The following is a 17,076-nucleotide window of genomic DNA, read 5'->3' on the forward strand; positions in this document are numbered from 1 at the left end:
TTCATTTTCAATATTACCAGTCCATTTTGGATCAATCTGTAAATAATTGCTTGTGGAACACGCTTTTTCGTCACCAAATTGATATGGGCCCATTTGACATAAACTGACATAATCTAAAATGCTTTATGTATAAAAATGTTGTCATTCGTCATCAAGCTTAATGTGGGACATCTCTACTTAACCTCATCTTAAAGAACACTTGAATGGGATGAACATTGGCACTTAGGTCTATAATATCAAAATTAAGTCAGCATTAAAATGACGTCACTCCCGCCGCCACTTGACAGCCCGCACGGATTATTTTTTTTTCACTCACTCACACAAGCTTACAAACCATGATGTAAGCCCCGTCTGCCTAGAGTGAGTGACACGCCCCCTGCCACCCTCCCGCTCTGCGATTGGCTGGAGGGGTAAACAACTGGCTGTCCACAGAAACATCCCGCTGTTGACAAAACAAACACAAAATGGGAAAATACCGGCTGGAGGGGTGGTTGAATATGATATATTTTCCTCTAATTACCACTTTCCCTGCTTCCCAGAGAAGAGATGGAGATGTTTGGAGAGTCATTCATTTCCAGAAAATCTGCCCATTCCCTTCTTATGATTTCGTCAAACTCTGCATCTTTCAACAGCGAGATGTTAAAATGCCATATCGGGGGTGGTTTAAAGGTATAGTCAGTTTGTAGAGTGGGGGCGACTGGTGCATGGTCGCTAATAATAATAGAATGTATTTTTATAGCAGTTTTCTCAGCAATAGAATTATTTGTAAGGAAGAAATCAATTCTTGAGAATGATCGGTGCACCGCAGAAAAGACAGTAAATTCCTTCTTAGTGGGGTTTTGAAGTCTCCAGCCATCGCTGAGGCCAAAATCGTCCATATATTCCTCTATTACTTTAGCGGATTGTAATCGCCTTGTATATATCGAATTATTAGAACGTTCTATTGATGGGTTTAAGACTGTGTTAAAGTCACCTCCAATAATAATAGTCGAATTTTCTTCTAAATCCAGTAGCTGAGAGAAAAATTCATGGAAAAAAGCTGGCTCATCATTATTTGGGGTATATAAATTACCAACTGTATATACTTTGTTAAATATAGTTGCCTGAATAATAATATATTGGCCCTCTAGATCTATTACTGTATTATTTAGAGTAAAGAATAAATTGTTATGTATCAGTATAGAGACTCCTCTACTGCTATAGGAGGCAGAGTAAACTTGACTGAAATTCCTGCCAATAAATAATTTTTCTTCTGGTTTTTGTAGGTGGGTTTCTTATAGGAGACAAATATCTGATTTTAATTTTGAGAGGTGGTCTAAAATTTTTATGAGTGAGTGAGCGCCATGCACATTTCCAGGAGACCAGAACTAATTTATGCATACAAACAAAAAAGACTCAGTCCTATGTATATATCTGTGTAAGCTGCTTGTTAATATTAGCATGTTATAGGATAGCGTAAGAGTAATTAGGTCGTTTATCTAATTTGTGTGAAGGGAAGAGGTAACGTGTAAATAAATATAATAGTGAAAAAACGAGGGGGGAGTGAGTATAAAGGAAATCTGTGGGGGATTAAACATGTAACAATACACCATAAATAGTGACCGAAGCGAGATTTTCTTTTTTTTATATATATATACCGGTATATATTTTTATTATGGCTGTCAAAATTATTGCGTTATCTCGTTAACTTAAAGTGCCTTTAACGGCACTAAATTTTTTTGACACGACCGCTTCCTTATTTCCAGTCCCGAATCAACAGAAACGTCCACGTCAAAATTACCCGATAGAAATGGAGCTGGAGCTACAATACACAATGTTTAAGGGGCAGAATGTTCGAGTGGAGGAGCCATTTGGACGGTGGAGCACTTCCACCAGTTCCCTGCTTTGACAGAACACATTCGGTAGCACCGGTGTTAGCGATTAGCACAGCAGCATAGTTGCTACAGCTCTCAAAGACGTATCCTCTCTCAACCCCACGTGAGAGCTATGGGATGCCGTCTTGTCACTTGGAGTGACTCCAAGCCACTTCATCTTTTGATGTGAGGAGGTCTGTATTTTATTCGGCAGCTCCAGAAAATCTAACATCGTTTTCTGTTGTGAAAGTGAAAGCACTAGCGAGTCAGTGACGTGTTCGCTTCAGAAGGGCATCACGGCGCATCCGGGAACTTAACAAAAAAAAAAAAGCGGCCAACGTCGTGAAAACAAGTCACTATAACACAATTTAGCAGTAATAAATTAAATTATACTGCATATATTTGTGGGAACTGGCATCAAGTTCCATCCATCCATCCATTTACTTGACCGCTTATTCTTCACAAGGGTCGCGGGGGCTGCTGGCGCCTATCTGAGCTGGCTCTGGCAGGGGACACCCTGGACTGGTTGCCAACCAATCGCAGGGCACACAGAGATGAACAACCATCCACACTCACACGCACACCTAGGGACAATTCAGAGCGCCCAATTAACCTGCCATGCATGTCTTTGGAATGTGGGAGGAGACCGGAGTACCCGGAGAAGACCCACGCGGGCACGGGGAGAACATGCAAACTCCACCCAGGAAGGTCCGAGCCTGGACTCGAACCGGAGACCTCAGAACTGGGAAGCGGACGTGCTAGCCACTCTATACCGTGCCGCCCTGGCGTCAAGTTGTATTTTACAATTTCAAAATGTTCAGAAGATCGCAAATTACTTCTTGTTTAAAATTAGGTAGCTCTTAATATGAAAAGTACATATCGATCGTTTCTGGTTCGTATGTAGTAAATGAACGTTATTTTACAATGCACATCCTATTAAACTTAACAAAATAAAAGCATTCAGTGTTCCCCAAAGGAATACACTAACACAATTTCGCAGTAATAAATGAAATAACAATGCATATATTTCTGGGGACTAGATTGTTTTTTTGTTGTTTTAAAAATGTGCATAATTTTACAAGTTACTTCATGTTAAAAATTAGTCAGCTCTTAATATGAAAAGAAAAATGCACTGAGCTGTCACCATTGTCCTACAAATGCAATTATGCCATGTTGTATGTCTTACAAATGCAATTATGCCATGTTGTAGTGAAAGAAAAACGATCAACACAAATCAGTCACACTTTTGTTTTTTTTAACGTACAATACATATTTTAAATTGTATTTTTTCGAAAAAAAAATCGATTCGGCGATATATCGCGATACTACATCGCGCGATTCTCGAATCGATTCAATAATCGGCAGAATCGATTTTTTTTTTTTTTTTATTTTTTTTTTTTTAATTTTTTTTTTTTAGGATTCACACCTTGAGCATGGAAGAATGTTATATGAACGGCACATTAAGCCTTAATATTTTTATTTTAATGCTGTTCAAACATGAAACAGATTACAACCTCTATAAGATAAATTTAAGATAAATAAATAATACATTTTCATATAAATCTTACACTCTACAAGCTTACTGATAGTATTTTCTAAATTTGAATGGAAAAAAATCGCAACAATCGACTTATAAATTCGTATCGGGATTAATCGGTATCGAATCGTGACCATTCGTATCGGGATTAATCGGTATCGAATCGAATCGTGACCTGTGAATCGTGATACGAATCGAATCGTCAGGTACTAGGCAATTCACACCCCTACAAACGACTGATCACAGGAATGTTTATGACCTTTCTTATCAACCACAAAGGATATTCTGGCGTCGTGCCCCTCCAGGGGGCACTCCTGGAACGTCTAGATGGCGCAACAGCGCCGCCAAGTGGTGAAACTTGGGACTATCCTTAGTGACAATTCTTACAAGTAACCGCATTTTACACATTTATACCATGATAATTCTTGACAGATAACTGAACTACGAATGATTCATGTTATGTCTTTGTGTGTATGAATGCCCTAGCTCATTTGTACTCTATAAGGAATGAAAGGTAATCAATATCTTTCAGTTCAGTCAGATTAGGCAAGTAGGAACTACCTTACAAATTAGTTTGATGAATTAATTGCGATTGGTGCCAAATATGTTGTGTGGGGAAAACTGATTTGCCAGACTGACCAAATTTAATGCCAAATTATTAATCCCTTTAATAATTTGCTTTTTAAAATCTGCGTGAGCGAGCAGAAGTGTTTGCCACCACCTACCAAAGCTCCGCCCATAGGCTTTAAAACAACGAGGGGACCCCCCCCTCCCTCTCTCTCTCCCGCTTCCACGCTGCCCCCTTCGCTCTCGCCATCCTCAACTGCTACCTGCAAGCTCCGAGCCTGCTCCCACTGACTCTTTGTTCCAAGAAACTTGTCAAACACGTGGCCCCCTTTGTTCCTGGCAGCGAGTTGCCACGAGAGCAGACACTCGCTGCCTGCCACGCCAAAGCAGGTGCAACTTCAACGCTGACCCCAAAGAGACTCTTTTACTCCCTTTTTCCTTTCTTTTCCCCTTTTTTTTTCACCATCGGTGTTTGCCCGCCAAAAACGAGCTCCGCGGCTCCGTGGTACACTTGCATCGTCCGCAAGCTTGCACCTAAGCCGCACCGCATCTCACCTGCTATTCGGTGGCGCCCCGCCGCAGTGTAAGCTCACCTCCGACGGCTGGTTTTCCCTGTACGGGCCACCACGGACAGCTGAGACACCACCCCGCCGCGGTGCAAGCTCACTCCCAACGGCTGGCCCTCCCCGGACGCCGGCACGTAGCGGACCGAGCTCCAACACCTGGAGGCCACGGCTGTCCGGCGTAACCAACCACGCTGCAGAAACATCTCGCCGACCAATCAAGGGACTATCATTGTGAAGCGTTGGATTGTTCACCCACTAATAGGGAACGTGAGCTGGGTTTAGACCGTCGTGAGACAGGTTAGTTTTACCCGACTGATGATGTGTTGCCGCGATAGTAATCCTGTAAGCCGTGCAACTACGTCAGCCCCCAAGCGGCTCCCTTGATCACCTGTGGAATAGCCCTTTTTTTTTTTTTTCTTGCCTTTTTGAACAAACATTGACTATTTTTCCCCCTTTTCCAAAGACCTCCCGTTTCTGCTCGTTCGACGCAGCACGCAACTCGTAAGTGCACGTTTGATCCCTCAATTCGGCATATCACTGTGTGCAACTTACCTTTGAAACATATCACAGATCTGGCAAGTTAAATTTCTCTTTTCCTGTTTCCTTATTCGTTCGCATTCCTTCCCTATTTTCATTAGCTTTATTTTATTTCCCTTCTGACGGTAGAATAGTTAGATAGGCAGTGTTTTGATTCTGTAGTGTAGTAATCGTGAATAAATGCATGTTTTATTAACTCTTTTCCGCCTAAGTCATCTGTGTTTCCGAGTGGATTATTATTCTTTTGTTAGTACAACGAACCACTGAATATCGAGTGTGGCGATTTTAGATTATAAATGACTGATGAAGAAAGGATTTTGGTCGTTGTTTGGTCCTGTTAACCCAAAGCAAAGCCAACGTGGTGCCCCTAGATTATCGAGGTAATTACAATTTAGCTCTGTAACATCCAGATTATTAATTCGTCAAAAAGACGACCCAATTATCGCTACAATATATATATATATATGTATATATATATATATATATATATATATATATATATATATGTATATATATATATATATATGTATATATATATATATATATATATGTATATATATATATATATATATATGTATATATATATATATATGTATATATATATATATATATATATATATGTGTATATATATATATATATATATATATATATATACACACCGTATTTTCCGCACTATAAGGCGCACCTAAAAGCCTTAAATTTTTTCAAAAGCTGACCCTGCGCCTTATAATCCAGTGCACCGTATATATGGATCAATATTGAGCCACAACAGGGCTCGCTGTCAAGACGCTATCGGTGACCCTGCACGATTGGTGACGTGCATGCGCAGAAGATCGCTAGCTAATACTAATACTTTACCTCAGAGAAAATAATAAAACAGCTGTTTATTCATTTTGGAGTTGTCAGAAAGCTGGTTTGTAATCTATTAATAAAGTTTGACTGACCTATCTGACTGTTTTGTTGACATTCCCTTTAGCGCAGCACCATCTAATAGATGCGTAACGTAACCCCAGTCTCTACTGTAGCGCCTTTATATATGAAAAAAGTTTTAAAATATGTCATTCATTGAAGGTGCGCCTTATAACGTGGTGCGCCTTATAGTGCGGTGCGCCTTATATATGGAAAAAGTTTGAAAATATGTCGTTCATTGAAGGTGCGCCTTATAATGGGGTCTGCCTTATAGTGCGGAAAATACGGTATATATATATATATATATATATATATATATATATATATATATATATATATATATATATATATATATATATATATATATATAAAATTTTTTAATGCAAACACAGATGACATGACAGACAATGGTTAACAGGAAGGAAGTACATTATATATTATATATACTTAACTTCATTTATCATTGGACCAAGGAATCCGATAGCACGTGTCTCTGACTCAAAACCAATTTTTAGTGTCGAGTGGGGAAAAAAAAAGTCCAAATGCAAAGAACGTGAATGTATTGCTGTAATGTGAGGACTGTGAGCAGTTTGCGAGAGCAATCGAAAATACTCACTCCCAAAAAAGGGAAAGAAAAAGGGACCGACTGCACTAAATGCAATCTCCTAACAGCCCTAGCAGAGCAGAGCGTATGCCAACTGGTTTAGCTTTGCTACAGTCCAGTACAGGCTACTACTCACCGTCCACTTGGCAAATTCCAATGGTTATTCATTTGCTTCACTCGGTCACACTCGCTCAGCATTCAGTTTTCATTTTCAGTGCTCTATACCGCTTGCTCATCGCTCGGTTGGTCGGCTCCACAGCGTGTGCGACCCCACTCTCACCTCTACTGGCGGTCAATTACTTCCGCTTTTAACCCGCCCATACTGGACATGCTACGTCATCTGACCGCAACAGTACGTACAACACACACTGCATCACGGGACCACATGACACCGGCAGAGTAACGTCAAAGGGAACTAGTAATCCCAATACAAAGAGAGAATGCCAGTAAAAGGTAATGTTAGTACTAAGAAGGAAAGCTAATAAGATTTGCTTAATAGTAAGTGCTATTCCTATCAGGGTTACAACTGGTGTACCCAATTCACAGAGCTTATTGGCCACCGGCTGCAAAAAAGGCACCACCCGGGAGGACCAGTGTTCCTCACTGGTGTACACGTTCCACAGCGTTTGTTGGCGACCAGTGATCATAAGAATATTATAAAGCGTAAAGCTCCAGCCTGAAGGTTGAGACATCGGCCATTTATCGCGTTGACATTGTGTCTGCAGAAGCCAATGTCCATGTCACAGTCGATCAACGACAAGACTGGTCGTGCTCACTGCCGCCAGGCTGCTAACAGTCCTCTGCAGAAGCCTTGTTGGTCGCAGTGTGAGGCCGATCACTGCTGCCGTGTTGCCAGCCATCTCTGTGGGGAGCCTTGGTCCCCACAGTGGGATGGCAATGAAGTCTGTAGCCCTCGTATTGAGATGACAATATCCACGAAGGAGCCGTTAGTCGAGCTCAAAGAGTTCCAAATATGTTAAAGGCAGAACCACAAACAAAAGTGGAAAAAGGGTATTTCTCCAGTGGGAAGTGGATCCTGATAAAAGTAAGCCATTTAATTTCATGCTCCGACCGAAACCCTTCATCTTCAGAGTAGGATTCATAGAATTGATCATAGGTGGGCGGTCTGTCAGGAGCGACGGACTGTCCGTCATGGATGGACCCCAATTTACGCCATCAGCCAAAGCCACTTATCGTTCATCTTATTCCATACATCGGGGGGCCAACCACATTTTGCACTCATGGAAGTACATTATAATTGCATGTTTACTGCCATAAGTTCTCCACATGTAATCCTGCAATTTTTGTGTAATTTTACATTAAAATCCTCTATTTTACAGCCAGTGTGATGACATTATTTGCGTCATTGATGGTCATGTGACAGCACACCGACAATCAAAACATTGGCTTGTTCGTGTAAACATACATGGCCGTCTCCATGAGCCGGTAGTCGCTTCGACTGTTCTCTTGTTTGTGTGGCTTTTTGAGCCCAAAATGAACCGTGAGCGTATTATTCATCATGGATGTGGTGATGGCGAACCCCTTTTCTCCTCTGCATTGGGAGAAATTTTGTCAGTGCGCTGATAAATGGGGGACCCTGGACAAGATTGAAACTTTGCTTGCAAAACTACTCAGCATGCAACAATAGACTACATGTTGATGCAAATTGCTGTGAAATTCAGGCTCTGGGGGTTCATAATACATGATACTGGCGATTTTTTGATTGATTGATTTATTGAGGTTTTTGAGTAAAGTGAATGTTAAAATACAAGAATCGTGTGAGTTCTAGTGAATGTGAATTGTTCATGTTGTGAATTTACTTGGCAGCAGTCGATTGAGGGGATTCTCAGTGCTTATTTATTTATTTTTTTACTTAAAGGACTACTGACTCAAGTGATGGACTGACGGACGGTTCGTGAATATTGACGGAATGCCCAGCTTTGTCGGTCGGTCCTAAAATAGCGGTGATGAAGTGAAGACGGAAGTATGGGTAATATAAAACGACGGCATGACACTTGCAGGTTGGTGGAGCTTGTAAAAAGAAAAATGGTGGACTGACGATGACAGAAGGAGCAATGTCCGCCAACAAACGACAGACCAGCAAAAATATGTAAAACGCCCCCCCACCCGGACATGATCGCTGCAAATCAGACTTCTGTCGCTTGGTTCATTTTACCTAAGATACCAAGGAATGAACAACAATGGGCGTCGTTCTCACATTGTCATCGTCAAAATTAGGTTTCAACCTAAGAGTGGGTTTTCCAAAATCTGCAAAAACCATCAGAAAACAGCCTAAAATCACTACTGAGTCTTTTCATGAGGGGTCATGGGGGTAGTTTTACCACCAACATTGTTTTGTTTTGTTTTTTGTTTTTTTAATTTAAAACTATAAAATAAATAATGTGTAGACCAATAATGGAGTACAGATGTGACTGTAATAGACTAATGGATGCATAACCACTCTTTTCTGTCATGTTTTGTCTTCAAATTGTTGTAGATATCCCTCCTTTTGGGAGAGTCCGAGAGTCCCTTCCAATTTGTTTCCATATAGAGAACAGAACAGCTCTGGTACAGGAGGTGCAGATAGCTGTGGAACCATCCGAATCCTTCATGTTTTCTGGACTAAAACAGGTAAAATCATGCTCATTTGATCTATATCTATATATATATCTATATATATATATATATATATATATATATATATATATATATATATATATATATATAGATAGTTATATAGATATATATATATAGATAGATAGATATATAGATATATATATTAGGGGTGGGCGATATGACGCTATTAGATCGTTAAGGATCGTTAAGTGTCTCATAAAGCTGTAGGGAACGTTTTATACAGAAATCTTGATTTTTCTAAATACTATATGATGGGGACGGGGCATCAAATGTTGTTTCATATTTCCTTCTCAATAAAAAAGGATATCATTAATATCTCCCTGGTACATGCTCCAAAAAATCCCAAACTTCACATTCATGTTCATAGTCATGGCCTGAACGTATCTCTGTGACAATATTAAGTTGTAAATACAGCGCCACTAAGCCCTTGAGGCAAAAATGACAAAATACCCCACATACAGTATTTTGTCCAAAACTCATTGTAAAAGTGATAACTAAGTCGTTTATGAATATTCTTTTACTTTCAACCACTCAAAATGTTCAGTGGCATCAGACCTATCCATACATATGTCATTTTTATTTTATTTTTTTAATTATTTTTGATGGCCTCTATGGACAATAAAATCGATATTGTGTAATCAGTACAACAATGAGTACAATGTGTATATGTACTTTTACAAAAAATACCAATCAGGGCGACTCATTGCATAAACATTTAGAGTCCCCTTTTAGATTCTTCTATTTGTTTTCAAATCTCTAAATGGTCTTGCCCCACCTTTTCTCACTGAGCTCTTGCACTCCTACGCACGTGCCCGGTGCCTCGTCAGCAGACCAGACTCAGTTGGAGGTACCGAGGGCTAAGCAGCGGCTTAGAGGGGATCGAGCCTTTGCTGTTGCCCGTCCTTCCCTCTGAAACGACCTTACACAAAATATTAGGCAATCCCCCTCCTTATCCTCTTTTTAAAACATGTCTTAAAACACATCTGTATTCTTTGATTTTTGGCACACCATGAAACTTGTTTTTGGTGTTTTGTGGTGTGTATGAATTTGATGTTTATTCCACTTATTTATCTACACATTTATTTATTTATTCATTCACTCGCCTTCTTCTTATGAATTTGCTGATGCAATATGTATTTACTTGTAAAAACAAAAACTTGTATTCACACTTCAAAATGTTTGCCTTGTTCTTGTTTTGTTACCTTATTCTTTACTGCCAACCATTTCATTTACAGCACTTTGTATACAGCAATGCCTGTTCTTAAAGCGCTTTATAAATAAAGTTGAGTTGAAAAAATACATGAATAAAGACGCTGATTTTTGAGGATCTTAACATTCACCAAAACTCACTGAGCTGTACACACTCATCACACCTGGCACAAAAAAATCCATATGTAAAGGTTTATGATGCCATTTTCAAATAAATTCTGCTTCCAATCCAACGTAATCTAACGTGCCAGTACCCCAACGTGCAAGTACCCCAAAGTGGCCCGGGCTGCGAGGGCCCTTTATAGTGGCTCACAGCTCTAGTTAAAGAATTATAACTGTAATTCAACAAAAGATGCCTCTGCCAAATCTAATATAGGGGTCTAAGCAACTGAGTGATAAAAGAAAAAGGGGTCTTCAAAGCAGCACATACCACTTGTTAAAAAATAGTGGCCACCCAAGTATTTCCGAGGAAAAACAAGGCTATACCAAATTACTGTATGTGTGTTTATGATAGAATTGTGTTTTATGTCCTCCAATCAATTTCTCTTTCACTCTTTATCCTCACTCATTTTCATATTTTGGGATTTAATTATTTTTGTTTTTGTTGTGTGCAGGTGCATCTCCGGATACTTCCTGGATCAAAGCAGCAGATGCTGTATAACTATTATCCACTGATTGCGGGTTACCAAACGTTACCACAACTCAGCCTCAGCGTAGCCCGCTGCACAACCAATGTAAACAACCTCAGACGTTTCCTGCCCCATTACATCTTTGTGAAGGTAAAACGTGTTATTTAACTCATTCACTACCAGTCATTTTCACTGAAGCAACCTCCTTCGCTCCCGGTTGTTTTAGTCGATTTTGACTAATCTTGCAGTGTTTCCGCTCAGAATTTTGTCAACAGCGGTGCTCGACAGAGGTCGTTGTTGGGGGTATGGGGGTGTAATGCTAACTTTGCAGTTTACATTAAAGCGCACCGCATTATTGCCATTTGGTTGTTAAAACAAACAGATTTCAGGAGCAAAGCAATGACTTCAGTTCTACTTTATTCAACGATTTAACAATGTACTTCATTCACAAATCCATCAATGTCCTCGTCTTCTGTATCTGAATTGAATAGGTGTTAGTCGATTAAAATTTTAATTCATCGCATGACTTCACTAATTGACGATTGTACATATATGCAGTATAATTTAATTTATTACTGTTAAATTTTGTTATAGTGACTCCTTTTCACTACGTTCAACGCTTTTATTTTGTTCAGTTCTCAGATGCACCGTGACGTAGAGGTAAGATCGAACCTAAAAAATCCACCCCGACCCGAGCCCGACCAATTAACTTGATTTACAGGCCCGAGCCCGAAGCGAACCCGAAATTTCAATTTATCCCATAGTATTTTTGACAGAAAAAAATGCAAGATTTTTTAAGGTTAAAATTATCTACATATTTTTATGATCATGATAAATACATTTGCACAACGAAATAACGCTGGAACACAGAATAAGAGGCCAGACAAAGAGAGTGAAAGAATCTTGATGCGCACTTGCTTAATTACGCGGAGAAATACTGCAGCCCAGTCTGCGCCTCCTGTTTAGTAGTAGTTATCTTACAGTGCCACCTTCTCTGTTTTATCCAAATTATTTATTTACAACAAGTATTCCTTAGTTTAGTATCCACACATCGTTTTAGTATACATTTTTCGAAACATTTATTTATTTAAAAAAAAGTCAGCGAGAGAGAAGCCCGGCCCGACCCGACCCGAACGTAATGATTGACATTTTAGGCCCGACCCTACCCGAATTTTGGGCCGGGTCGGGCTCGGGCTCGGGCTCGGGCTAAAGATCTTACCTCTACCGTGACGCCACTCTAGGCTCTACTGTAAGCGAAAATATCGGCACTTTAACTTTAACCCGATATTTTATGCGATATTTTGTGGAACTGCTGAATAAAATACGCCTCACATCTAAAGATCAATAGGCTTGGAGTCATTCCAACGAACAAGACGACGTCCATTCGGCTCTTGGCTCTACCAGCGGTTTGAGAGTGCCCATGGACTTCTCTTGGAGAGCTTGAGCAACCTAGCTCGATGTTAACGGCTAACCGAATGCGTTCTTTCAAAGCAGGGAATGGGTGGTAGTGAGACAGTCCAAATGGCTCCTCCACGCAACATTCTGTCCTTTAAACACTAAGAATGCACTACGCCCACTAAGAGCGCGAAATATTGCTCCACAACTGCACCCGCAGTCTGCTCCCACTTAGTCCCACTTATTCACTAAGGATATTGCTCTAATCATATACCGGCGCAAACACGGCCACAAATTCTGACAGCTGGGAGCAAATTTACGCCTGATTTACCACACATGGCAATGGATTTGCGCCAAGAACATGGTAGTATAGTAACAGTTGCGAGAAAGATGACATTATCAGAAAGCGAGGTTGGACCGAGCGGAGCAGAAGAATTTTCCTCATTTAGCGTCATTAAGCTGTCCAGAGCAGAGATGACGACAACGACGTCATTCATTCATAAAGTACAAATTATTGGTGCAATCATTTATTAAAAATATATTCTTTATGACTTTGGGGCCTATGCACTAAAGGTTTGTGTCGCCTTTGCACGGCGCTAACCGTTAAAAATTGAGCAGTCTGTGAGCGTCTAATTCACTAAACACGCACAGATGGGGAAATCCGTCACTAAGTGCGCGGCCAACCAGCATACACCACGGTGCGGCGGTGTTATTTGCGTGTATGTAAATTAGGTAATTTGCATACATCTGATGCAAAATATGCCCACGCCAATGCAAATGAGACTCATTGATATGCAGCGTCTAATTTACTAACGCCAGCGCAAATAGCCACACAGAGTTTGTGTGACGCAAATAACGTTTTTGGAAAGCATGTATTAACCTGACGCAGCCTCGATCCTGAGATCATGGCACGGTGCCACGTCGCTCTCTGGCTGCTCACGCAGAGAGAGAGTGAGAGAGAGAGTGAGAGAGAGAGAGAGAGAGAGAGAGAGAGAGAGAGAGAGAGAGAGGGTGGGGGAGAGCGGGCATTCCTCAATGTTGGTTTAGGACAGTGCTTCTCAAATAGTGGGGCGCGAAGCTCCATCAAGTGGGGCACATTTGACCTCGGGGAACATGCTTTTTTCTTTTTTTTCTTTACTGTCCTCGAATAAAGTGCAATTGCAACTCCACTACATTATTGGCAGTGTGCCAGAGTGTGCGCAGGGAGCATTCGCTCGGTGGTGTACAGGTTTTGTTTGCGCTGAGCATGCGCGCTTTGCACACAGCAAAAAATAAATAAAAATCAGCACAAATTATTTTAGATTTTTGATTTTGCAGATTAAAGTTTATATACATATATATATATATATATATATATATATATATATATATACATATACATATATATACATATACATATATATATATATATATTGTGCTCCTGAGTTAATGTTGGTGATCAGTTTGAATGCATTATTGTTTTTATGTAATTTTATTTTTCCGTATCATATGGTTTGACATGGTCAGTCAAAAAATGATTATAGTTTAATTAAGGATTTAATTTTGTTTTTGAATTTCAAATGCACTTTAAATATTTTCTGTTACAGTTAATAAAGCTATTCTTTGTTGTAAGTTGGTCCATATGTCTTTCTTTTTTTTTTTATTCTCTTATACGTTAATACGGATACAGTGTTTGCTTATAACAATTTTATAGACAAATTATACTATTTATAGTCGCATGGAGGGGGGGGGGGTTTCTTGTTACTAGGGGGGGCATGACAGAAAATAATTGAAAAGCACTGGTTTAGGACAACGTAACCCGGGCTGATTGGCAATGGCGGGGAGGCATTTTACGATCATTTTTACGTGCCAGATGCATACTGTATGGCCACGCCAACCTGAATGAATAATGTCGTTGTTGTCCTCTGCTCTGTACAGCTTAACTCTCTTACCTATAAACGCTTACTCTCGGCCCAACTTCTCTTTCTGATAATGTCAGCTTTTTCGCAACTGTTACTATAACAACCATGTTATTGGCGCAAATCCATTGCCATGTGTGGTAAATAAGGTGCAAATTTGCTCCAAGCTGTCAGTTTTGTGGTTGTTTGCGCCCGGTGTATGATTAGAGCAATATCCTTAGTGAATAGGTGGGTAACTGGGCGCAGACTGCGGGTGCAGTTGTGGTGGAATATTTTGCGCTATTACCGGACGCAGTGCATTCTTAGTGAATATATACCTTTGTGTCTGTGAAAAGCGCTATACAAATAAAGCTTACTTACTTAATTACGTACTTAATTACTTACTTACTTACTTACTATTGTCTCTAATGTAATCCCACTTGAAACAATGAAGCATCATTTGTGGTTATAGTCTCCATGAAATGAGGAGATCTTCCCCCAACCCCCACCCCCCACATCTTTTGTCTGTCGACATAAAAGGATGAATCGCCAGACCATATTTAGTTCCGTAAACGCTACCGTGTGGCGTCATCTTTGTGCATTCACTCACCATCGTGGTTTGTGCGCATGCGTGTCACATCATTGTTACGCATTCCGTTCACGTTTGGAGTCGCATTTGCTTTTGTTATGTGAATGTGTGGATACAAGGATAGGCTTTAACAAAAAAAAAATCCTATTTTGGTATCACGCCTGCATTGTGAACGTAGCCTAATATTTAGACTTTTGTCTGTATCTTATGACCAAATACTGTATATCACGCTCATATGTGGACCAAATTACTTGTCACTCAACATTATGCTTTGTGCACATGCCTGTCACATCTTTATGCATTGCAAAGTCGCATTTGCTTTTGTCATGTGAACAACTGCATTCAAAGATCGGCTTTAACTGATAGGTGTATACACAATACTGAGTAAAACACGATACCCATTTTACTGTAGTTTGAATTTGATGATCTATACCACATTTTAATCACTGTTTTGTCTTTAATTGCAGCCACAAGGTAAAGAGTTGGACAATGACTCCATTGCTTCACCTTGAGATTTGAGTTTTATATACATGTAAGAACAAAACATTGTGTAGGATGTCCTTTGTATATATATATTTTTTTTTTCTCGGATGGCAGTAAGACGCTAACATTTAATTTAGGTCTTGTGATTGTTGTGATGCTGATGTACTGTATAACAAGAGCATACTGATGAATTTGTGGACTGTCATCTAACACTGTCTGGTATGTCTTTTAATGATAATCAAGGAAATGCTAAATCAGTGTTAAAATGTGTATTTTGCACAACATTTTGAATAAAAATCAAGTGCTAAAAATTTGAGTTGTGTTTTTTGGGCCAGCTGTGTCTAGCGGTAACGCCAGAATCGTCATGATGAACGAGTATCTAGTGAGAGCAATCTTATCTTCGGATTGAATTCCAACCAAATTACAAATGCTGGCTGCCGGACACACAGCTGTGGTGTCCTGAAGCAAGACAGCGAATATTGCTTAAATATTTACCATTTGGTATGCACCGATTTCTAATTAATCTGTTAAATTCTAGAGATGTCTAGGGAACAGGACGGAAAGATTGGTTTTCTTCATTTTCTGAAATCTAATGTCAAAAATAGACGTGGAATGAGACAAAAATCCCAAAAAGACGAGATGTCTCACGAGATTGAGTCCACAAGAAGAGATGAGATTTTCAAACTGCTTTGTTTTTATTGAGCGGACTGCAAGAAAATTAACAATCTAGCTCTAAAGCACATGCGTAACGTGTGTTCCTGAGTTACTACTATGACACTGACGACGAAGACAATGTTTTTAGCACTGAGCCAAGGGGGTGTCTTTATGAACCTGAATATACTAATGCCGAAATTTGTCAGATGGAGTTAGAACGGGCAGAGAGAGAGAGAGGAGGGATAGAGAAGTGGTACAGCTTGATGCTGGAGCCATGAGAGAGCGAGTGACTGACAAAACGGTGGTAGGAATGGGAATTTTTTACGATTCCGATTCCATTTTCGTTTCTATATCGATTCTCTTTTCAATTTTATTTTTTTGCAAAAAGAATAAACAGATTTGCATCCACTTTTCATGTCTTAGTTGTATCTGTAAACAAGAGACATTTTCTAAAAGTAACATGGCCTTACAAACCCCACAGTGAAGTTTTAAGAGGTCCACATTCGAGGACTTCTCAGTGGGGTGCCATAGGGTCCCCAGAAAAAAAAAAAAGGAAAAGGAAAGAAAGAAAGAAAGAAAGAAAGAAGAGACTTGAAAATAAACATAACTACATTTCTTTTAATCATCTTCTGTAGAAATTTACAAAATGCAACCTGGATTATTTTGTGACAATAATGTCCAGCTCCAGTAACATTTCAACACTCATGAACTGAACACTCAAAAACTCCTCCCTGCCTCAGTCAAAACAGACGCAGCCAGTAGACTGCTTTGTTCTGTACGTCAACAACACCACTCGCGGGCCGCAGCGTTTATGTCAGGTTTAAGCACCATCTATGACATTTTTAAACTGCACAAATGAGGAGACAGACATTAAAATGAGAAAACAAGGCCTTTACTTGTACAAGGAGAGATGAGCGAGAGATGTGTGCTGGTCACACTCCTCTGGCCCACTCTGACACACATTCACATTTCTTGTCTTTTCATGGAGTTCGCTAACAAATGGTCACAAAAGGAGGTGGAGACATAGCA

General features: G+C 39.9%; 1 protein-coding gene across 6 annotated transcripts in view; it reads left to right on the forward strand.

Moving 5' to 3' along the window:
- The window catches only part of trappc11 (trafficking protein particle complex subunit 11), a 411,517-nt gene extending 395,819 nt beyond the window's left edge, over positions 1–15,698 (forward strand). For 3 of the 6 annotated variants that reach the window (XM_077531543.1, XM_077531542.1, XM_077531541.1), the window contains 3 exons: positions 9,072–9,205; positions 11,035–11,199; positions 15,378–15,698. In XM_077531543.1, the coding sequence (XP_077387669.1) occupies positions 9,072–9,205; positions 11,035–11,199; positions 15,378–15,422 (344 nt within the window). In that variant the 3' untranslated portion in view covers positions 15,423–15,698. Of the gene's footprint in view, positions 1–8,453; positions 8,565–9,071; positions 9,206–11,034; positions 11,200–15,377 lie in introns of those variants that run through there. The other 3 variants (XR_013284890.1, XR_013284891.1, XR_013284892.1) reach the window with 3 other exon arrangements.
- Positions 15,699–17,076: the final 1,378 nt, after the last annotated feature.

This window comes from Festucalex cinctus, chromosome 9 (assembly GCF_051991245.1).
Source record: "Festucalex cinctus isolate MCC-2025b chromosome 9, RoL_Fcin_1.0, whole genome shotgun sequence".
In the NCBI taxonomy this organism is placed as follows: domain Eukaryota; kingdom Metazoa; phylum Chordata; class Actinopteri; order Syngnathiformes; family Syngnathidae; genus Festucalex; species Festucalex cinctus.